The 26120-nt window shown below is 35.4% G+C and overlaps 2 protein-coding genes across 2 annotated transcripts in view; both read left to right on the top strand.

The window, feature by feature from the left end:
- The first annotated feature begins 3724 nt into the window (after positions 1 to 3724).
- Positions 3725 to 4330, top strand: LOC140433750 (uncharacterized). The gene has a single exon (XM_072521727.1). It carries the CDS (start codon positions 3725 to 3727, stop codon positions 4328 to 4330), a length of 606 nt encoding a protein of 201 aa, XP_072377828.1.
- Positions 4331 to 15297: 10967 nt separating this feature from the next.
- The window catches only part of LOC140433364 (uncharacterized), a 43728-nt gene continuing 32905 nt past the window's right edge, over positions 15298 to 26120 (top strand). The window contains exon 1 of the mRNA XM_072521387.1: positions 15298 to 15640. Coding sequence (XP_072377488.1) covers positions 15578 to 15640 — 63 coding nt within the window. The 5' untranslated portion in view covers positions 15298 to 15577. The remainder of the gene's footprint in view (positions 15641 to 26120) is intronic.

Genomic DNA, 26120 nt, shown 5'->3' on the forward strand with positions numbered 1-26120 from the left:
TTCCCCATTTATGTAGCATGTATGCACATCTGCCATGTCTGGTTCGGATCCTATTTAGAGTGGATAGTTTGGCGCGGCGATACTAAGACGAAAGTAGTGGCGACAACAACCATGTCTGTTACGCGCATGATCCGTAACCATGACAACGACAATGGGTGTATGCGCGTTGCAGACATTGTTTTTGTCGCCTTCGTATAGCCTTAATATCAAATAATCCTTTTCTTCTAAAATCCGTTGCAATATCCCTTGAAAACTATCAGTATCGAAAGAATCGAGTATCTATTTTAAAGTTATCACATAGGTGCGCGTATGCGTCCGCCATCAGTTACGCTATCCTCGAACTCAAATTATCAAAGTACGATATATATCAATATTTTGTATAGATCGATTCATTAATTAAACGAAGAGATCCGCATTTACTATTGTGCATCATAGTAGATGTGGATTTTGAGATATCGTCAGAGGTTGATTTGTGAAAGTTAAATTGTGCTTGCCTACTAAAATTTCAGTAAGTACCTATAAGTCAAGATCAAGAATGTAAGTTTAAGGTTAGCTAATGAAATATATTAGCTCCTATATTTTGAATTAATCATAGTTATTCAAAAGCTAATATTAATATTGTATTTGATTGATTTTCAAAAGAGTGTAGGTACATTTGTAATTATTCTATAATCTCATCCGGGTCATGAATTTCAACCTGTAATGTAAAATCCTTTTTTTGGTCTCTTGATGTTAGAATAATAATTACAGGTAAATATGTTTTATTATTAATTATTTTTCATTCAATTAGCAGTATTTGAATGACCTTTACAGTAAGAGGCTTCCTGTCATAGATAATTAAATGACTTTTAAATTAAAATAGTAATTTTAACTTTTTTGCTAAAATTGATTAACAGCGTAAGATCTCTTGGACAATATTGAAAGTTTTAAGTGTTAGTGCTTTGAGTTTTATCTTTCTATATTAGTATTTCTTAGTTTAATATATTTCACAATATAACATTATCAAACACTTTTGTCTCCAGTGAACCATTTTGCTGAAGCGAAATCTGAGAATTTTCATGCATTTTGATAAAAAATTATTTTTTAAAAGGGTAAAGAGACTTTGCAACGTTACAAGAACTAAAGGAGCTTATAGGCAGTAATAAAAGGTACCTCCATGTAAATACAATATTGGTTGAAATTCATGACCCAGATGAGATTATAAAATGATTGTCCAACATTGTGAAGTTAATGAGTATATATTTAAATAAAACTATAACACTATTCCTTTTTAATAAAAAGAATAATAACCTACATCTTTGCTGCCGAAGTGTAAAAATTTTAATTTTCTTTTATATTATATATCTTGTACAAACTTACTCAACAGAAACAGTGCCTTCAGTTCTTAATTCTTGATGCTAAAAACATATATTGCAACAGTTGAGGAAGAGATTTGTGACATGGATAAAAAAAGATCTGAAGTCACGGTCTTATTGTTTATAAGTTTATCCAAGTTATATAAAATCTAACAAAATTGATCATTTGATTTTTTTTCAACATTGCTTTAATAAAAAAAGTAGTAAATGATTATTTGGTTAGTTTTCTAAAAATGATTAAACTATTAATTGAATTCTTTTGAAAATATTAAATCAATCATTAAATTCTTTTTTAATTTGCTATATATATCAAAATAGATTTTATTCATCGTTTAATTCTCTTAAAAATATTAAATCAATAATCTTAATGTTTTAAAAAGATTTAATCAACTATTTAATTCTTTTTAAAAAATGTTATCAACTGTTTAATTACTTTTTATTGACCAAAAAAGAATTAAATGACAATCTAAATTATTGTAAAAGAATTAAATGATCACATAAATCTTTTTTGCGCAAGAAATAGCTATTATTCGTTGACTGTGTTGATCAAGTTTTTAGAATTTTAATTATTATGTTTTTATAGCTTTTTTAATTCCTACTTATATTTCTGATGCCCTAATATATTGTAATTTTTCTTCAGTACTCTGTTAATAATGGATGACGAAACTGATCAATGTAGCGTTTGCATGAGACTTTCTTTAAGTAGAAAACCAGATCAGATTTAAGTCATCAATTCTAATAGTGAAGCTGAAGCTGTTCTTGAGCAGTTGAATGTACAAGATGTTCATATTGGGTCTAAATTGTGTGGTCAATGTAGACGACTCGTTTTTTTTGGCACAAAAAAAACTGTAGCAGAAGTAGAATCTACGCGTAGTAGTCAAAGTCGACCAATGAGTGCTCACTCAAGCACGGAAATGCCCAGCTCTCAGAGTTCAGGTGAAATTTTTGAACCAGTGTTAAATTCCCAGCAGTAGTAAAACCCAGCGAGCTGCCTCTACAAAGAACTTTCAGTTCCCATAGAACGTGCTGCGTTTGCAGATATTCAAATAACTTGATAGTTGTACCATTAAAAAATGTGTTTCAAAAGCGTGAGAATTTTCATTCCAAGTGGCAATCGGATTTGTAATGAGCATTTATTTAAAAAACGATTTTTTGATGATGACTTGAAAAGGATTGAGGTATACAGTAATACTAGTTTTTTGAATGCAAATGAAATATGTTTATTTTTAAAATAAAATATCAGACGCAGCTTCAGAAACTTTTTTAGATAAAATAAAATATTTTGAATTTAGCGAAAAACAGTTATTTACTTTCACTAGTCTTTCGGCTGATCAATTGCAGCAGTTGAAGGAATTGTTAGTGTCCATGAGAACATCACATTGTAGAGACGTGACACAAGCTCTGGTTATATTCTTATTCAAATTACGCACTGGTTCATCGAATAATTTTATTTCATCAGTATTTGAAATAGAAAATGAAGTAAAAATTTCAGATTTTTGTGAATCAGTGATCCATTCCTTTGAAAAAGATGTTTTACCGAAATATTTTGGTGCTAAAAGTATCAAAAGAGAAGAACTAATACGTGAACATACTTCTATATAATTATGCAAAAATACTTTTCAACTTGTCGGACGAACTTGCTTTGGTTTTTTATGGAACATACTTACATCACCAAAAGATTCAAAATAACGATTATCAGCGAAAGTCGTATTCAGCTCAGAAAAAAAAACCCTTGCTCAAACCTTTTACTATTTGTACTATAGATGGATACGTTGTAGATCCCCCTGGTCCATTTTATGCCACTGAAAATGATGCAACTATCATGAAAAAAGTAATGGATGCTCCAAATGGTATAAAATCTATCATGAGGAAAGGAGATGTGTGTATCATGGATAGAGGTTTTAGGGATGTTGTACCTTACTTAGAAAGCCTTGGCTTTAAGATTCTTATGCCTTTCTTAAAAGGAAAAAGATCCAATTTGACCACGGCTGAATCAAATGAATTACGCTATATAACTAAATTGAGGTGGGTTGTAGAAGCCGTTCATGGAATTCTTGGCAAAAAATATACTATAAAAAAATAAACTTATACCAAAAGCTGATGCATATTGTAAAATAGCATGTTATATTAATAATTTATTTGGTAAGCGATTGAATAGTGATCAAAATGATGATGGGTTACAGGATATAATAATCGAAAGACTGTTAAAATCTAATCAAGGTGAGAATACTTTAGCATTAGAAGCTGAGACAGCCAGGTGGTCAAGACGCCCTACTACAACGACCAAGCTGACATCGCAAGAAATAATTAACTTGGAACCGGACTAAAATGAAATTTTAGTCTTTGGAACAGGACTAAAATGAAATTGAATGTTTAAACTGTACATAACCTGTAGCGACAAGCTAATCCCACCGTTCTGGGCCAGCTATCCCGAAATATGGTTTTTGAAAGTAAAAAACCAATTTGCACTAGCAAACATTACAAGTGAAGCAACAAAATTCAATTGTATAGTTGCTAATCGAGAAACCGCATACGTACTCGAAGTGAGAGACAGCAGTGTATCACCACCAGCTACAGACAGGTATGTAAAGTTAAAATCAGAATTAATTAAGAGACTCAGTGCATCGCAAAAACAAAAAATTAAAAGACTACTTGAGTATGAACAATTAGGCGATCGAAGACCTCAATTCTTACGACATTTACAGTCATTGGCAGGCACAACTGTACCAGATAATATTATAAGATCTCTGTGGTTAGGTAGACTGCCATCCTCTACACAGGCTATTTTAGCTACCCAGTCAAACGCTAATTTAGACACAGTTGCCGAGCTAGCAGATACAGTTTTCGAATCCGTAACTCCTAGAACACAAATTTCGGAAACGGCCACTGCTCTTAAAAGCACCATCGAAAAATTAACAGCCGAATTAGCTGAAATGAAAATTCAGCTAGCTAACATCGCGACTGCTCAACCATAAACTAATACATACCGTCGTAACCGCAGCACTTCAAGAATAACACCATACCATAGAAACAAGCCACAGTAGGGAACATAATAGTGACATAATATGTTGGTATCACTACCTTTTTGGTGATAGGGCTCAAAAGTGCACACCTCCGTCTAAGCACTAGGAAAACTACACGGGCAATCGGTAAGTGCGGCATCCCATCCAAGCCCAAAGTCTCGCCGCCTTTTCGTAACAGACTTTGAAACTAAAAAACAATCTTTAATCGACACCGGGGCAGATTTTTACGTGTTTCCCAGAAAATATGTACGGGGCGCGCGCGAAAAGACTACATGAACTATACGCCGCCAATGACACTGTGATCGCAACATACGGTTATGTTTAATTGACATTAAATATTGCACTAAGGCGTGTTTTTACGTGGCGTTTCGTAGTGGCGGACTATTCCAAATCGATATCCAATTCCACACACCGAAGACTTTGGTCAGTCGCTAGCTGGTAAGATCATTTTCTCTACAGTAGAGTTAGTTAGGTTTTGATAGCAGAAAACAGAGAGACCTACAGAACAACCTTGAAATCCTAGAAGAACTGTCAAACATAAATATAAAAATAACTACAGAGAAAACAAAAACAATGACAATTTCAAATAAGAGAAAGACACACGCAATACAATTAAACGGAAAACAACTAGAACAACAACTGGAACATTTTAAATACCTAGGAGTAATAATTGAATCAAACGGTAAACAAGACATGGAAATAAATGAGAGAATGGGACGAACAGGAAGCTTATTTAAAACTATGAAAACAACATTTTTGGGGAAAAAAGAAATACCGGAGAACGTAAAAACGGCAGTCATTAAATCAGTAGTTAGACCTACAATCATGTATAATAGCGAGTCATGGACATTGACTGGGAGACAAAAATCTCGAGTCAATGCTATGGAAATGAGGTTCCTGAGGAAAATAGCAAACAGAAAGAGGACAGACAAAATACGAAACGAAACAATCGAACAAAACCTAAAACTAGAACCAATAAACGAAAAAATAGTAGAGGGGCAACTAAGATGGTTCGGGCACGTGTGTAGAATGTCGAATGAAAGATTAACAAAACGAGTGTTTGAAACGAGAGTGCAAGGGAAAAACAAACGAGAAAGACCACGAGTTAGGTGGGTAGACGAAATCAGAAAAGAAGTTGAGAAGAAAGGATTGACATGGGAAAATGCACGAAATCTAACACAATACCGGATAGCATGGAGACAACAGTGCAAAACTTAACCACCCTTATTTATATATGCCTTTTGGTTTAAGACGCAGGACAGACCTTCCAGTGTTTCGTAGATGAAATTTTACGTGGTTTTGATTTCGCCTACGCCTACATCGATGACATTCTCATTGCATCAGAACCTGAACAGCAGCATATATCGCATTTAGAAGAAATTGTCAAAAGGCTTAAGCAATTTGGCGTTGTGATTAATCCAGCAAAGTGTCAGTTCGGCAAAAGCGAGACTACATTTTTGGGATATACAGTATCAACAGCAGCAGCCAAATCTTCCCAAGAAAAAGTAGCAGCTGCAAGGTTCATACACAATGCAGCTGAGCTTCAAGCACTAAATGATAAAGGATGCCCTCAAAGGAAATGTAAATGGAAAAACACCAATTGAATGGTTCACAGCCACAGCGGATCCAAACCTTTGAGGACTGCAAAAGTAGTTTAGCTAACGCTACTTTACTGGGCCACCCTGTAAACGATGTTGATACCTCCATCACTTGTGATGCTTACGATTTTTGTGCTGGAGCTGTATTACAACAAAAAATGGATACAGGTATGAAACCTTTAGCTTTCCTTTCCAAAAAATTCTCACCTAGTGAAAAGAAATATAGGGCGTACGACAGAGAATTATTGGCTATATATTTACCTATAAAACATTTTAGACATATGATCGAAGGCAAAGGCATAGCCATATACACTGATCACAAACCAATCACCTTCGCCTTTACACAGAAGCTAGCCAAATGCAGTCCTAGACAATTTCGATATTTAGATTTTATAGGACAGTTTTGCACCAAAATTCAGCACATCTCTGTATTAACAAATATTGTAGCAAACTCACTATCTCGAGTCGATAGCATTAAGAAAGATATCGACATCATGGACTTAGCTCTCGCACAAGAAACAGATCCAGAACTAAAAACGTACTTAAGAGAGAAAACATCGTTGCAATTAAAGAAAATACGGTTTTCAGAACGAAACGTTAGTTTGTACTGTGACGTAGCAACATCTACAGCCAGACCATTTGTACCGAAACCACTCCTAATTGCAATTTTTAGCACCATGCATAATCTAGCATATTGTTACGATAAATATCATGGCCTAAAAATATCCGTAAATATATTATGACTAATTCTGTTATGTTGTAGATTTTACGAGATAATTCTAGCGGCTGGCAGAAAATTTACCTGAAAGAAAAGGTCGAAACGATGACCCAGATTGACCTTCTAGGGATTCTCCTGAATTCTAGGCCAGTTGTGTTTTCATATAATAATGGATTTTTTCATTGAAGGAGTCAGTTAAATCTGAAGACTCGCGCCCGCGATTTAATTGTTACGTTCGCCTTTAAATAAATTATGTATTTTTAGTGATTAATAAACTTATATAAATTATTGCGCTTTTTAATAAATTAAAATAAGAACCTTTTAATAAAGACATTATAAATTAAATAAAGACAGCAGTTAAATAAATATCATTTCAATGGTGTCGGAAGTGAAATAAAAGTAAATTAGACTTATAGTAATCATAACAAGTATTATTCCGAAGTGAATATAAAATAAATTGTGAAAATGGCTACGATTTATGAGCTGACAGTGACTAATTTAAGAAGACATCTTGAAGTCAGAGAATTAGCTTCTACCGGAAAAAAGGCTGAGTTAGTCCAACGACTAAAGAACGCTTTGCTAGAAGAAGGACTAGATCCAGAGACTTATATATTTGAAGATGCGGTCCTCTCGTCGATTTCGAAAGTTTCTGGTGACATCGCATCATTAGAGAACAAAGTTTCTGGCGATATTTCGAAAGTTTCCGGCGACCTCGCATCATTGGAGAACAAAGTATCTGGCGATATTTCGAAAGTTTCCGGCGACATCGCCTCATTAGAAAACAAAGTTTCTAACGAGATTTCTTCTCTGGAAAATAAAGTTTCTGCTAACATCTCTAAGGTAACTTCTGAGATGTCTGCCCTCGACGATAGAATATCTTCGTTAAAAAACCAAGTTGCTGCCTATAAGTTGGCCTTCGAAGAAAAGATGAAAGAGATGGAAAGGAAGATGGAAGAAACAGGGACAGCAGAAAGAGGAAACAATCCGATTACAGTGGAGACAAAAGAAGACGAGACGAAATGTAAGTTGGAGGCACGGCCAAAATTTGAAGGAAGTGGAGGTTCTATTCATGTTAAAGTCCCAACTTTCGACGGAAAATCATCATGGAACAACTACATGAAACAGTTCGAATCAGCCGCAAGAGCGAATGGATGGTCTGAAAAAGAAAAGGCTGTAAACCTGACTATCGCTCTTCGAGGAGATGCCTTAGATGTGCTTCAGACCATAGCCGTAGAAGAGACGGATGATTTTGAACAACTTAAGAAGAGGTTAAATATACGATATGGCCACGAACATTTGGAGCATGTATATCAGTCGCAGCTTAAAAATCGTAGACAGAAGAAAGATGAGGCTCTTCAAGAATATGAGGTAGATATTGCCAGATTAGTACGATATGCTTATCCAACAGCTCCCGAAGACATGATGGAAAAGTTGGCCGTTCAAACGTTTATTGATGGTCTTCGTGATCATGAAATGCAGAGAACACTGCGATTAGCTCGTCACAGGACGCTGGTTGATGTCTTATCCGCCGCCCTCGAATACGAGTCAGCTACACAGGCCTCTGGTGGATACAGTAAAGTTAGGACTGTAAAAGAGGAAGGAGATGAAGATAAATATGATTTCATCATATTAACAGCTCGTTAATATGATGAAAATTATTACATGCAAGAAAACGAAGACCATAAAATCAAGAAACTCACCATCAGGAAAACCAGAACGAGTCGGCTTTAGGGGAGCAGCTTCGACCCGGAACTTTTCCAAAGACCCTCTTATACTAATAGCCTCTTCGAAATGTCGTGAAGATAGTGTATATGTAGATGGAGAAATAAATGGTAAAAAGCATACGTTGTTGGTGGATACCGGAGCGACCAGAACCATTATACGCCCAACAGTTATAAACAGCCGTAAGAAACTGTTACCAACGAGGTTGCGACTTCGGACCGCTACAGGTGAAAACGCCAACATTCATGGAGAAATCCTGGTACAATTGGGAATTGGAGCAGAAAAGTTTGTCCATACTGTTATAGTTGCTGACATCGAAGAGGATGTTATATTAGGAATGGGCGTAATGAATATGCATGGATTCCAATTGGATTTTAAGAATAAGGTAATCAAAGTTGGCAACGAGGAGGTATTTCTTCATCCACATAATGACAACACTGTGCAAGCAGCCATTACAGAAGATACAGTCGTGCCTGCGAGAAGCGAAACGATCATAGTAGCGCGACTACAGGGAATTGTAGACGAAGGGACACCTGTTATGATGGAGCCTTGGAACCACGACGATGAGGCTGGCCGTGGAATCATAATTGGAAAGGAATTGGTGACTTCGGCTAAAGAAATTCCTGTGAGACTTATCAATGTCAACGACTACCCAGTGACCATCAAGAAAGAGACAAAAGTAGGAACTTGTGTACCTGTGACATCCATAATCCGTCAGGCGACAACATCTGATAATTCCAACGTCAAATTCGACCAAATGGTTGCAGTTGCAGGACAGTCTCTAAATCAGATGGAGAAAAGGAAATTAAGGGAATTTCTTCGGCAGTATCGTGATATTTTCGTACCGAAATTAGGAAAGACGGGAAGAACTACCGTTGTTAAGCATAAAATTGATACTGGTAATGCTAAGCCAATTCGTCAAACAGCTCGACGATTACCACAGGCGAAAAGAGAGGAAGCTGAAACGATTGTTCAGGAAATGAAGAAAGACGGGGTGATAGAACCTTCTACGAGCCCATGGGTATCTCCGGTGGTCCTGGTTAAGAAGAAAGACGGAACGACGAGGTTCTGTGTGGATTACCGTTTGCTGAACAACGTTACCAAGAAAGATAGTTATCCTCTGCCTCGGATCGATGACACATTGGACACATTGGCTGGAAGTAAATTGTTTTCTACTTTAGATTTGAAGTCTGGATACTGGCAGGTAGAAATGGACCCAGTCGATAAAGAAAAGACAGCCTTCACCACAGGATCTGGATTGTGGCAATTCAACGTTATGCCATTTGGACTCTGTAATGCTCCTGCGACATTTGAGAGGCTTATGGAAAATGTGTTGAGAGGGTTATCTTGGAAAACATGCCTGGTTTATTTAGATGACATAATCTCCTTGGGGGAGACATTCGAAGATCATTTGAGGAATTTAGAAAACGTTTTTAATCGACTTTAAGCTGCCCAATTGATGCTAAACCCCAAGAAGTGCCAGCTATTTCAAGGTAAAGTCAATTACCTGGGTCATATAGTCAGTAAAGAAGGAGTGGCCGTGGATAAGGGAAAAATCGATTCCATTAAGGAATGGCCAAAACCAACTGACAAACACCAAGTGAGAAGTTTTCTTGGACTATGTACTTACTGCCGAAGGTTTATTAAGAAGTTTGCAGATATCGCTAAGCCATTAACGCGACTTACGGAGGAAGCAAGAGATTACCGCTGGGATACAGACTGCCAAAATGCCTTTGAGACCTTGAAAAAGCATTTAATAACAGCACCAATTTTAGGGTATCCACTGCCAGAAGGAGAGTTCATCTTAGATACAGATGCAAGTAATGTGGGAATTGGAGGAGTGCTGTCTCAGATTCAAGGAGGACAGGAACGAGTCCTCGGATATTTTAGTAAAGTTCTTTCGAAACCTGAGCGGAATTATTGTGTCACGAGAAGAGAACTTCTAGCAGTAGTAAAATCAGTAGAGCACTTCTATCAATACCTTTATGGTAGGAAGTTTCTAATCCGAACCGACCATGCCGCCCTTAAATGGTTGATGCAGTTTAAGAATCCAGAGGGTCAGATAGCCAGATGGATCGAACGACTCCAAGAATACGATTTTAATATTGAGCACCGGGCCGGAGTTAGCCACAGAAACGCTGATTCTCTTCCAGAAGGCCATGCCCAGCGGAGTGTTCCCACTACAACAAAACGGAATCCAAGGAAGCAGCAGTGCTAAGAACAACGATGGTCAACGACGACTGGACGCCTACTAAGATCAGAGAAGAACAAGAAAGAGATCCAGTTATACAGAAAATTCGAAAATGGAAAGAGGAAAACCGTCGACCACCTTGGCAAGAAATATCAAACCTATGCTCAGTAGTTAAGACGTATTGGGCCCAGTTGGACTCATTTATCATGGAAGATGGCTTGCTCAAACGAGTCCTGGAAAATGATGACGGTTCAGAGAAGAGAAGACAGTTGGTGATCCCAAAAAGCAGAATAGCCGAAGTACTTCGTCAGTTACACGACAGTCCATCAGGAGGGCATTTTGGTGTAAAGAAAACCCTTCAGCGAATTCGGGAACGGTTTTATTGGATGAACAGTTCCGACGACGTAAAAGACTGGTGTAAGAAATGTACTATTTGTGCTACTAGTAACGGGCCTCACCGAAAAAGGAGAGCTCCTATGAGACAATATAATGTTGGAAGCCCGTTTGAAAGAATAGCTTTGGACATTGCAGGGCCATTTCCAGAAAGTGAAAATGGGGGCAAGTACATGTTGGTAATAATGGATTACTTCACTAAGTGGGTCGAGATTTACGCACTTCCAGACCAGAAGGCTGCCACCGTTGCAGATAAGTTGATCCAACAATTTATCAGCCGATTTGGAGTTCCTTTGGAGATACATAGTGACCAAGGCAGGAACTTCGAAAGCGATCTATTCCAAGGAATATGTGATAGACTAGGCATGAAGAAAACAAGAACTACAGCATATCATCCGCAATCTGATGGTATGGTAGAACGGATGAATAGGACAGTCGGCAAGTATTTGACAAAGATGGTGTCCGATCATCAGCGAGACTGGGACCAATATCTTCCGTTCTTCACAATGGCCTACAGATCTGCTGTTAACGAATCAACAGGCCAGAGAAGATGTAGCAGGTGAAGATTATGTGATCGAATTACGAAGAAGAATGGACGATGTACATGAGTTGGTCCGTTCCCACCTTCAGATCGCTAGCGACCGAATGAAGAAACGGTACGATACACAAGCCGAAAAGGCTTGCTTTAAGAAGAACGACAAAGTCTGGCTGTATAATTCCAAGAAGCGAAAAGGTTGTTCTCCCAAATTGCAGCAGTTTTGGGAAGGTCCATACCTCATTATGGAGAAGATCAACGATGTCATCTACCGAATAAGCAAGATTCCGAGGGGAAAGCCGATGATAGTACACCATAACCGGCTGGCGTCTTTCGAAGGTGACCACGACGTAGATGAAGAAGTGGAAGTAAACCAAGTCCAAGATGTGTCTGACCTCACGTTTGAGGAATTCATGGGTGCCTATGGAGGTACCGGTAAAGCAAGACATGGTGTTACCACTGAAGAAAAGCAAGATCTACTCGCGCTCCCCGATGACCACTCGCTGGCCCTTACCATCTCGGCCAGTATCAAAGACGCACCAGGGTTGGAAACCGTCTTTCGAGGGAAGTTTGGTCGAGTTGCAGAACTTCAATGCCAAGTGCCAGCTCCCGGTAAAACCTTGAAACTCCAAGATGCATCACGTTACCTTTTCTACCTGGTAACAAAAGACACTGCCCGTGACCAACCTACCTACCGAGATGTATGGGAAGCCTTACTTCAATTGAGAGAGCACGTACTAGAGTCCGACGTGCAAAAGTTAGCTATGCCAAAGTTGGAGTGCCGCCAATTAGATTGGAGGGTTATCCGAAATATGGTGGAGGAGATCTTCAAAGACACCGAAGTCCAGGTGTTAGTCTGTTGCAATCTGCATAGTTACTGGTGCAGAGAGAAAACCGTCCCTTGTCATTTTTATACAACTGGAAGTTGTAAAAGAGGATCCAGTTGCCGATACCAACATACAGTTCCGGTTCCAGTCCCGACAAGGTTCCAGGAGGAACCATCTTTTAAGAGGGGGGCAATGTTACGATAAATATCATGGCCTAAAAATATCCGTAAATATATTATGACTAATTCTGTTATGTTGTAGATTTTACGAGATAATTCTAGCGGCTGGCAGAAAATTTATCTGAAAGAAAAGGTCGAAACGATGACCCAGATTGGAATTCTCCTGAATTCTAGGCCAGTTGTGTTTTCATATATAATAATGGATTTTTCATTGAAGGAGTCAGTTAAATCTGAAGACTCGCGCCCGCGATTTAATTGTTACGTTCGCCTTTAAATAAATTATGTATTTTTAGTGATTAATAAACTTATATAAATTATCGTGCTTTTTAATAAATTAAAGTAGGAACAATATAATAAATTAGTAAAGACATTATAACTAATTATAAATTAATAAATCTCATAACAATATCCTGGAATCAACAGTTCTGTGAAGATGATGACACAGCGATATGTTTGAGCTTCAATCAAATCAGATGTGAGAAAATGGACTCGAGCGTGTCTACAGTGCCAAAAATCAAAAATATCACGCCACATTGTTTCACCGACTGAAAGTTTCCTACCACCTTCCAGCCGATTCGAACATGTTCACATAGACATTATAGTGATGCCGATTTCTGAAGGAAACAGATACTGTTTAACATTTTCAAAGTGAATACAAATGGGGAAATTTCGGCAACATTCGGGCAAAATAATGGAGTTCCACAACGTTCAGTACTCAGTACAACACTGTTCATTCTTGCAATAAATGATATTTGTTCCAGTATTTGTCCACCAGTCAAGCACTTAATATACGCAGATGACCTTATTTTATATTGTCAGGGAAAAAGTACAATCGCCACATGCAACGTACTCCAAACCGCTCCAAAAAAACCGGATTAGCTCTTTCAACGACTAAATCCAAATTAATACGGTTTAGCAGAAGACCCTGCAGCCAAAGTCCAATTATCACCCTTAATGGAACTCCATTGCAACTAGTTACTCATCACAAAATACTTGGTTTAACTTTTGACAGTAGGCTAACTTGGAAACAGCATATTAGTGTATTAAAGGACAATGCAATGAAGAGACTCAATATCATCAAGGCACTATCAAAGTACACATGGGGTGCGGACGAAACCATCTTACTTAATATATATATATATATATATATATATATATATATATATATATATATATATATATATACTCTATTAACTCTAAGAAATACCATCGACCTTACTAAAACATATCTCTTCCCAATCCCGGATACCCCGCCTTGGAATAGACCAATCCCACATTCAATCACTTGTCTATTAGAATACAGTAAACATGAAACCTCAAGCCTTCTCATAAGGCAACACTTCAAAGAAATTATAAGCAAGTACCAATTCCAAACAATTCTGTATACAGATGCCTCCAAAAGCGAAGCAGCCGTTGGATGTGCCGTTACCACACATGATGAAGTACTAAAATCATCTTTTTTACCGAATTTATGCAGCGTATACACTGGAGAACTTTATGCGATACTAGAGGCTTTTAAAAAACTAAAAACAGATCATAAAAACCAAGCAATATGCACAGACTCCCTGTCGTCACTACAATCGATAAAAAGCCTATACTCTCAGCATCCCTTAGTTCAAGAAATCCATAGGACACACAATGCACTCGCTTTTCAAGGTGTAGATGTCACGATCATCTGGCTACCATCCCATGTCGGCATCCCCGGTAATGAAAAAGCAGACCAAGCAGCCAAGCAAGCTTCTTGTGTAAACAGTCAATCCTCAAAAGCTCAACATATTCAAATCCGTAATGACCTAAAGCAAATTTTCAAGCAACAACAATATCATACCTGGCAAACCCATTGGAACACAATCAAGAGTGCATTGCATGAGATCCGGCAGACTGTTGAAAAATTTGAACTTCCACATATGTCTAGAAACGAAAAAGCTGTCATCCGAAGATTAAGAATAGGACATACCCGATTCACACATAAATATTTAATGAAATCCGAGCCGAAGCCCAATTGCCAAATCTGCTCAAGTGTAATAACCGTGAAACATATCCTGATCGAGTGTCCCCGGTACGCAAAACACAGAGTACAACATAAACTTAAGTCAAATATCAAAGACGTTTTAAACTCGCCCGATCAAGTCTTTAACCTAATTGGTTTCTTGAAAGACATTCAGTTGTTCAATAGATTATGATCCCTTGTTTCCATGTATTTTACCTTTAACTTATATCTTAGTGATGTTGTATTATTTAGTCATAGGCTCTAAGCTTATGGATTAACTTACTGTAGCAATTAGTAACATGTATTTATTGTAATAATTATTGTACACAATATTGTTTGTGTCAATGGCCATTGCAGCCGAGACACATTAATTAAAAAAAAAAAAAAAAATTAGTCAAATAGAATTAAATTATTCGAAGAATTTTTCACCAAGTAACAAAAAAAATAAAATTTGTTTAATTTATTAATGTTTGTATTTTGAGAACGATTTCCAAAGTGGAAATTGAAACGTCAATAATCTTATTTTAACCTTCAATTGTGGCTTATTCCCATTAAAATAGAAATTACTTTAAAATGCCACAAGAAAATAGCTTCAGAACAATGACACAGATTTTATTATGATTATTTACGCTTTGGCATTTAATAACAATAACTTAGGGTTAAACACTACTCATTGCCGGAAGCGATATTTCCAACGTTTTACATATTTTATCAGTAGTTAAGTATTTGGCATTTAGATAATATAGACATTATATTCATTTTATTGTATACAAAAAAACTATTATTTTATTATTTACAGTAAACAGCAATTACAAAAATAGTTGAAATAATACAAACATAATATTATATTCGTAAAAGTGGAGTATAGGTATTGTATTTTTGTATTCGTCATCAATAAATCGGTGTACCAACGCACTTCGCGTAATATTTGTAAGGAAATCTCTCGAGGATGTGGTTAAGCATAACGAAGCATTTGGTAGATTAATAATTGTTTGAATTTAGTTTATGTAAGTATTTACTTAAGCAGTTAATATAGTCAAATTAAAATGAAGGCCATTTCCAATATATTTACGTTTAATCATCAGGATTTAGTCTCTTTTTTGCAAAAGGCAAGTATAATAATTATTTGTTTTATTAAAAATTTGTTTGTAAAGTGCTGGTTTGAATTGTGTCAATATTACAAATAATTTGCGATATATGTCAGTCTGATCGAACTTCAAAAAAATATATAGAGGTTTTAGTTTGTTCAACCCAAATAAAATAAATATTTTGCTTAGAACCAGCGGTAATAATAGGCGGCTGTTACCTTCCTTAAACATAAGAAATAGCTGTTAGGATGTTATTTATAAAATAAATTGTAAAGTCTACAAATCAACTTATATTTAGTAAACACACCAATATCTACATTGATACTGGGTTGTTGAATGGGTTGTTGCACACATAGTGTAGAAACCAACAAATTAAACACTACAGCTTTAGCCACGCATTCTCTAAATTGCCATTTTTTGATTTGGAAAATGTACAGAATTTGGATAAGAACAAAAGTTGTATATTGGAGATGATTTACATAAAAAAGATCAAAATTTTATCAATAATAAATATCAAAGTTCTTTCCAATATGTGTATGTCATAATTTAATAAATTGAATTAATTTTTAAATGCACCATTGGCAGATATCTAAAATACGACCTCGAACCACACATATTTTGAAGTACATACCATATGTATTTAGGGTCAGATACCAATTTTACATTCCAAGGTAAACTATTAAAAAGTGCAAACACAATAATCATAATGTAATATAATGTTTATGTAATTAAAGTGCTTATTGAGAATGACAAATAGCCGAAACGTTTAAGCAATAATTAAGTGTTTTATTTACACCAGATCAAAAAACCCAGAAATTAAAACGTTTCGATTTAAAAATGCACCACCAGGAAATAACAAACAACAATATATACAGTGTGTCCAATTAAATCGGCATCACATGGAAAACTTTTATTATCAATTTTACGAAAAATAGTTATTTATTATAAAAAGTTGCACAGGGTCTAGAACCTTAGATGCAAGCGTCAGATATCAAATTTTATCAATCTTATATGAGGTATCTCAAAAATATGAATTTCGTTCAAGACTAAAATACATTTATATTTCACAATATCCAAAATTGTTATTATGAAAAGTTGTTTGTAATTAAAAATAATGTTTTAATATGCAATTACATTCTTCTATATATATATAAGCGGGGATCCTACAGCTTCTGCCGCTTCCCGCATTTCGATCGCCATCTTTTTCTATCTCTCCAGGTGTCTTCATCAATGGCTCTGTCTTTCATGGTTTCCATAACACCTTGTATCCAAGACTTGGCTGGTCTTCCTCGTTTCCTTCTATTACTTGGATTGTATTCCATAGCTCTTTTTGGCCATCTGTTGTCGTCCATCCTCTGTACGTGTCCATACCATATTAACTGTCTAGTTTCTATTCTTTCAGAAGTTGTATGTACTCTATCTGTTTTTCTTCTAATTTCAGAATTAGGTATACGTTCTACTCTTGATATACGGCAAGCTCTTCTTAGGTAGTCCATTTCAACCGTGTCAACTTTTTTCTTTCCTTTTGCTGTCATTTGCCAACATTCTGCTCCATATGTAAGAATTGGCTCTACAATTACTCTTGGCTCTACATTCTTCTAATCGCAAAAAAAATCCAAAATTTAAATGATACAAAAATTTTCAAAAAACAATATACATTAAAAATCTAGTGAATATTAAGAGTTAATCTATCGAAACGGAATAGTTATTCTACTTGTAATAAATAAAAATGGTGTTCGGTATCGGTAATTTGAGGAACATTTTCAAATTTTTTTGTCAATTAACAGAATATAATTGCGTATTAAAGCATAATTTTTAATGCAAACAACTTTTCAGTAGTAATATCCCTAGGACATTGATAACAGAGGAGATAATTTCATGACAATCGAAAGCTCGTTCCTTGGTAACAGCACGAAGCCGAAGACTGAGTTCTGTTACCAAGCAACGAGCTTGAGAAATTTGTCATGAAATTATGAGGCATTCATCAATGTCCGAGGGATATTCAGCGGATAATTTTTCGAAAAAAAAATCATAACGAAACATTTATTTATTAAAAGTACAGTTAGTGAAAGTACAATTATTAAAATTTAAGTTAACATTAGATTCGTTGCTGTTCTCTACAGCAGCAATATGGTAAAATTTACGCATAAGACCTTCAGGGGTATCTTCATCCCAAAGCAATATTATTTTGTTAATTTCAGACCAATTTAACGAAACTGAACTGGCCTTACGTTTACATGGATCTGCTTGTAGTTTCTTCCTGATTGCATCGCGGGCATCTCGGGCTGGTTTAAACACTATATTGTTAAACGGGTCAATCATAATATTATAGTCATTATAGTACTTTTCTTGCAATAGTTTGCACGAAACGTTCCACATTGTCTTCACCGTTGCCTCTTTGAATTCGTCCCCGTTTTTCTTTCTCATATTGACGGCCCAATCTTTTAGTATCAACGCCAATTCTTCTAAGCTTCTATGTTCATTCAACTCATATTCTCGTCCGCAGCAAAATTCCACCAATATTCCCCAAATATATTTTTGTGACTGTAGGTTGTATTTCTGGAAATTTTTTCTTTGATTAGCGCATTTATACTTTGAACATTCTCATTGCCGAGACGTGACATTTTGAAATTTATTTGGATGAAGTTGTCAAACTCGATCGTGTTGTCATAGGGATTGAAAATTGCACTGAATGCAATTATCAGTCTAATGTTGACATGATTGGGTGAAATTGTTCCACATGACACAAAATGACGAAATTTGAATGGTTGTTAGAACAGTCGAAAAATTATCATAACAACAATTTTCGATATTGTGAAATATAAAGGTACTTTAATCTTAAGCGAATTTCATATTTTTTGGCATACCTCGTATAAAATTTGATATCTGATAGATACGTACAACTGTATATATATATATATATATATATATATATATATATATATATGTTATATGAGAAAATATTAACCTTGAACTAGCTTAAGTTCGCCGACTTCAGATTTCATCATCCCATTCCCATAGAAACCGCTGAGCACGCATTAGAACTTTGTACGAACCGTTGGCCAACATTCATGGGAACAGCAATTCAGCACTTCATACCAAACCTATAAATTACCATTCTTAGATGCCGGAACCACTCTTAGCTGCAACTTCGACCAGTCCAGTTAATGTAGTCATTTTAAATTAATTTAATTTTGTACTATTATTTAATATTTAATTTGTAACAAATAAAGTTCTTTTTTTAAAAAGTCAAATAAGTGATTAGTGATCTAACAATTGGCGCAAAGTCAGTAGGATCCGGTTAACGTTGCTAGAACACGTGTATACTCACTGGCAGCGGCGGATTCTCATCCCTTAACGGAACAAAGAATCTACGGAAGTCCTCACTCCTGTGACCTACGGAAGGAACACCTAGTGAAGCCCCTGGTAGCCGAGCAGAGAGAACAAGACAACCCTTAAAGAAGAAAGCATCTCCGAACAACCTCACTCCTGTAATCTACGGAAGGAACACCTAGTGAAGCCCCTGGTAGCTGAGCAGAGAGAACAAGGCGTCCCGATGTTCTTCTTTATGTAAGTGGATTTTGAATCATCTCGTTAATAATTTTGTCATAATAATTTACGAAATTGACTATACTGCAAGTCAATTAATCAAGATACATAAAAGAAAATACAAGTTGATTATCTAATATTTGAAATTATTGATATTTCTTTACATACTATTTTATACTGATATTTTATTGACATATTTTTTACTTTCTATATTTTGGTATATTTTTCTCTTGATATATTTTTATTTGGTATATTTGATACATTTTTATTGATATATTATTTGATATTTTTATATTGATACATTTTTGTCCTTTATATACCACCACATTTTTTTTCTCCCTTATATACTGATACATTTTATATTTCTCCATACTTCTATTTTTTATTTTCGTTTAAAAATATCTCGAAAAATGCCTGAGACACGTTCCCAGACTCAACAAGAAATCGAACCATACAAGCTTTCGGAAATATTTTCTATTATCCCAGAATTTGAAGGCGATCCGATTTCTCTTTCCACATTTTTAGATGCGTGCGACTGTGCTTTTAAAATGGCCACAGGCGATCAGCGCGTTCTATTAACGATTCACGTAAAAATAAACTCAAAGGTAAAGCTGCACAGCTTATTAATTCTAGAAAACCAATTTCTTATACAGAAATAAAACAATTACTAAATCTACATTTCGGAGACAGTAGAGACCTGACCTCCTTAATACAAGACTTACAAAGACTAAAACAACTATCTAACGAATCTCCTCTAACTTTCTTTAACCGTTTACAAGTTCTGAATGCAAAAATGCACGCCTCGATCCAAGTAGCAAATTTATCCCCAGATCAAAAAACTGCCCAATGTGACTTAATCGATACCATGGCCCTAAACACACTTTTAACCGGTTTAGAACCCCGTCTAGGACAAATTATTAGGGCTAGTAATCCAAAAGATCTCATTGAAGCAAGCAATCGTATTAGACGCGAACTTCAATTGTCATATTTTGAAGAACAAAAATCTAATTCTAGATCGACTATTCCTAAATCCTCTCAACCAATGAGAAGACCCTCATCTCAGTTTACAAAATGTACAAATTGTGGCCGCATTGGTCATCTAAATAGTGAATGCCGCTCTTCACGTTTCGTACAGCCAAACCAAACTTTTTCTAGGCCACACGGTTACCAAAACCAATATAATAATGGACCTAACAACTATCAAAACAATCAGAACCCTAATAGGAATCAATATTCCTCCAACAATCCAAATTTCAACCAACAGAGACCTTCCTTTTCATCTCAAAATCAAAATCAAAATCGTCCATCTGTTATTCAAAGAAACCCAAACTTCCAAAGAGCACATGTTTTAAACGAATACCCTGATGAAATGACGACTAACTATTATACAGACGAATACTATACAGATAATTATTATAATACCGATAATTATGAAAACTATGAAACAGATTATTATATAGAAAATAATCCACAAACTGATAACATTTACGAAACCAATAACACACAAAATTATCAGGATTTTCTTGCACTTCAGAATCAAAATCATCCTCCCGATCATACGAACCCCTCAACGGATATTACGAATATCCAAGAACAAATTCAAGCACTCAACTTGGACAACTTTCATCCGAATCTCAATTTTCCCGAACAGACATTCATGTAACCCCATTTCATACAATGAGTTCCAAAAATTTATATTACATTAACGATGCTACCAACACTTTTAAACTTTTAATAGACACAGGTGCTGGAATCACTGTTTTCAAAGAAAACACAGCACGCAATTATCATAATAGATTTCCTGAAAACGTTACTATTCAAGGTATAACCGATCAAAAATTGTTAATAACAGAATCTGTCCTGATCCCCTTCACTGACAATAATCCTCACAAAGTCTTTATCTTCAATTTAGACATTGATTTCGATGGCATAATAGGCCTAGACTTTCTAGATCATTATGAATGCGTAATAGATCTTAAATCCCGACAGTTGCATACAAATTTCAAAACTGTCACCCTTCACAAAGTAGGACACGAGACAAACACACCTCCTAAAGACAAAACACCGACACACCCCACAGAAATAAGACAAAACGAACCTAAAATAAAAATTAAATCAGATTCTAAACAGGAATCAAATTTAAAATATCAAAACCCTATAAATAAAAAATATACTATCGTAGAAAACCGAGATCAAGACAAAAATCTTGAAAGACCAGAGAGAAAACGAATAAAAGGAAAAAACAGAATTACCATTGACAGCCGGACCGAACAAATATGCAGACTAAAATGCAACTTATCAAATACAGATGCCATATTATCAGCTCAAGAAATAGAAAAAGTGAGATTACCTCATGCATTAGTCCATGTAGATGAAAATGGAGAATTTTTAACTTCCGTACTAAATGCTAATGCTATGCCGAAGACAATCGAATTTTCAGACATTTCAATCGAACCTTTCAAAAATTCGGAGACAATCCTATCCTACAACGGAAATGATTTTGAAGAACCCATAGTAGATAGAACACGAATAATTACAGAACAACTAAGAATTGATCATCTAAATTGCGAAGAACAAGAACTCATTCTAGATATATGTACTGAATACGCAGATATATTTTATGTCGAAGGCGACAAACTGACCTTCACAAACGAAATCAAGCACAAAATCGAAACAAACAACGCTAAACCTGTCTTCACTAAATCCTATAGATATCCTCAAATACATAAGGAAGAGGTAAAGACGCAAATTAATAAAATGTTAAAAGAAGGAATAATCCAAAAAAGTGTCTCGCCCTGGTCGAGTCCAGTCTGGGTCGTACCGAAGAAATTAGATGCGTCAGGAAAACAAAAATGGCGAGTTGTTATTGATTATCGAAAACTCAACGAACTCACAGTACAAGACCGTTATCCTCTACCACAAATATCAGAACTATTGGACCAACTAGGAAGATGCCAATACTTCACAACACTAGATTTAGCGTCTGGATTTCACCAGATTGAAATCGAGCCACAAGACATCCAGAAAACGGCCTTTTCTGTCGAAAATGGACATTACGAATTTGTTCGCATGCCATTCGGACTAATGAATGCTCCATCTACTTTCCAAAGAGTAATGGACAACATCCTCTTAGGAATACAAAACGAAAGATGCTTAGTGTATATGGATGACATAATTATCTACTCACCCACTATTCATGATCACATGTCACGACTAACAGAAGTTTTTAAAAGGTTACGAAAAGCAAATTTAAAAATACAGCCAGACAAGTGCGAATTTTTAAGAAAAGAAGTAGCATATTTGGGCCACCTTGTAACAGAAAATGGTGTAAAAACAAATCCAGCTAAAATATCTTGTATCAAAAACTTCCCGGAACCAAAGAACACCAAAGAAATAAAATCATTCTTAGGCTTAGCCGGTTACTATAGAAGATTTATTCCAAATTTTGCCAAAATTTCTAAACCACTTACGAAACTACTTCAGAAAGACGTACCTTTTATTTTTAATTCTGATTGCAAAGAAGCCTTTAACGAACTCAAAAATATTTTAACTTCAGATCCAATACTTATATATCCCAATTTTGAGGAACCATTTTTACTAACAACTGACGCTAGTGCATTCGCGATTGGAGCCGTTCTATCGCAAGGCCCTATTGGAAAAGATTTACCCATAGCTTATGCCTCCAGAACATTATGCGGTGCCGAAACAAAATATTCGACTATAGAGAGAGAACTATTAGCTATCGTATGGGCAGTCAAACATTTTAGACCATATCTTTTTGGCCGAAAATTCACCCTGATTACCGATCATCGACCCCTTACATGGCTTTTCTCGATAAAAGATCCCGGAAGCCGATTAGCGCGTTGGCGCCTAAAACTCGAAGAATACAATTATAAAATAGAACATCGCGCAGGAAAAATAAACAGAAATGCAGATGCCCTCTCAAGGATAAAGATTAACCATTTCAAGGATTGTGCAAACTTTCAATCGAAAATCTCATTACATGCATCGAATGAAGATGATACGGAAACTCAAGAAAACGAAGACGACGATGAAGAAAATATAGAAAAAATGTCCGAAGAACTTGACAAGTTTATCGAACTGTATAGAACAAAGTCAATAATCGATTATTCTAAAATTGAAACATCGAATACGGACTTATTAGACAAATCCAACAAAAATATTGTTACATTTTTTTGGCAAAATAAACTTGAAGAACTCCACGAGAACATATTGAATGACATATTCGAAGAAAACATGGAATATAGTAACCGAAGAATTAATATTGTACACAGCAAAACTGTAAAAGATCGAAAATATTTTATTATACCATTACCGTTTGATCCCGAACGAGTAATATCACACTTGTTTCTTGTACTTTTTGCAAATAAAGATCAATTCGATGAATCAAAAATATATTGCGTCGAAAATAATCTCGAACTACCTATCCTAGAGATATTTTCTTATATTTTTGCTGACAAAGAATTAAAATTAAGAATCTGTCAAAATATAATTAAAACAGCCAGCGAAGACGAAATCCCTCAAATTTTAGATCATTACCATTGCGGTAAAAACAACTTACATCGAGGAATAAACGAAACTGTCAGAAGAATAAAGCAGAAATACAATTGGAAGAATTTAACAAAAGATGTAGAGAAATTTGTAAAAGCATGTGAAATTTGCCAAAAAGTTAAGATTTGCAGGAAAAACTTAAGTGGACCACTAGTCATAACAGAAACTCCAAAAACACCATTCGAAAGAATAAATATAGATATATTCGAATACCCTACTAGGAACTACGCTTTAACTATTCGTGACGAATTGACAAAATTCACGCAAGCCTATCCTTTGGAAGACAAAAAGGCAGTAACAGTAGTCAAGACACTCCTACTCTTTTTTCAACACTATGGAACACCACTAAGAATTCATTGTGACTGCGGTCGAGAATTCGAGAATGCTATAATCAAAGATCTATGCGAATTATACGACATTAAACTAACATTTTCTAGCGTTAACCATCCACAATCTAATGGATCTATAGAAAGGTTTCATGCCACACTCTCAGAAATGATTAGAGCAAATCAAGCCGAGAACCCAAACGATCATCCCTTCACTATACTTCCTTATGCAATAATATGCTATAACAACACAAAGAATAAGACCCACGGTTTCACACCATATGAACTTATATTTGGGCACACTGCAGGCCGACCACCAGAAACTCTATACAATCAAAAAACACTAATGAGTAAATATATTCGAGACCTGAATAACCGCATGGAATATTTTTACAAAGTAGCCAGAGCAAAAACAGAAAGACAGAAAGAAAAGGCGAAAGTAAGATTTGACGAGAATATTTCAGAACGAAGACCTGATTTTAAAATTGGTGACAAAGTTTACGTAAAAGAATCACAAATTAAATCAAAATCGGATAATCTTTTTAATGGACCTTTCGAAATTCAAGAAGTTTTTACAAATTCCGCAATTATCCTTAACCCCAAAACTAACCAAACCTCTAAAGTAAATTTTGACAGACTGAAACCTTATTTTGAATAATTTTCCTTTACAGATTCTATGGACTCCTTCCTATCGTCCAATCCCAAATTCTCCTCACTCCAATTAATAACACAATTGGAATATTTTTTCATGAAAAAGGAACTATACGAATATCTAATGACAAATGGACTTTACTTGTTTACAAAGAATTATTACCTATCAAAACTACAATATCCAATAATGACAGAATTTTGGAAAACCTGTTAGAAAAATTTATTAACGTGGATACACCGAGAAAACTTGCCTTTCAAGCCGAAGTACAGACACATGTTAGTCTGCTAAAACAAATCTCAAACTCTGTTAATTTAAAATATAAAGAAATAACCTCTGACACAGTACCTTATAATAAACGCCTAAAACGCGGTTTAGTAAATGGTATTGGAACAATCTGGAAATCTATTACTGGAAATTTAGACGCCTCTGATGGCGAATACTTTAATAAATGTATAAATAAGATAAATTCCGATGAAACTCAAATTGAAAATCTCCTAAAAAATCAAATATCTGTTACCACTTCAGTTATAAGAACTTTTAACACTACAATTCAAAAATTGCAAATAGACGAAGAAACTTTTAACAAAGACTTAAAAACTATCGAGACTACACTTCTGGACATTAATAATGACATCTCCTTTTACCAAGCACAATTACAAATACTAGATTTATGTGAGTCCTTAATGGAAAGCTACGTATTTTTAGAAAATTATTTAAATGATATACTAAATTCTATCACATTCTCTCGCCTGCAAATTCTACATAGTTCTATTATTTCGCCCATAGACTTAATGAACGCATTAAAAGAAATCTCACAGTCATTACAAAATAACGTATTGCCTCTACCCACTTATATGTCAAATATAGCTCAGTATATTGACATAATAAAACTGCAAGCTTATCAGCTTGATTCAAAAATTGTTTTCGTTCTCGAAATTCCGTTAGTTGATCCCGAAATATTCACCTTGTATCAATTATATTCAATACCAATATTAGATAATCAAACTGGTTTTCATCATTTACTTTCAACTGTTCATAAATACATAGCGCGAGATGATGATTCAATTTCATATGTTTTACCCATGGACACCGAAAAATGCAAACAAATCAGTCAAAACCAAAGAATGTGTACAGACATTCTTCCGTATCCCATAGACACAGATGCTATATGTGAAGCCCAGCTTTTGAAACCTCTCAGCAACTTACCAAAAACTTGCCAGATGTCCATGCTTTTGGCACAAGGTTACAATGTACAAGAAATTGACCGAAATTTATGGTTACTAACCATTTCCGATCCATTACCAGTAACAATCAAATGTGCAAGGAAAGACGTCACTACACAAATAATAAAAACAAATTCAATCTTAAGATTAATTCCCGAATGTATTGCATTCATTGGCAG

Source organism: Diabrotica undecimpunctata, chromosome 2 (genome assembly GCF_040954645.1).
Source record: "Diabrotica undecimpunctata isolate CICGRU chromosome 2, icDiaUnde3, whole genome shotgun sequence".
Taxonomy (NCBI): Eukaryota; Metazoa; Arthropoda; class Insecta; order Coleoptera; family Chrysomelidae; genus Diabrotica; species Diabrotica undecimpunctata.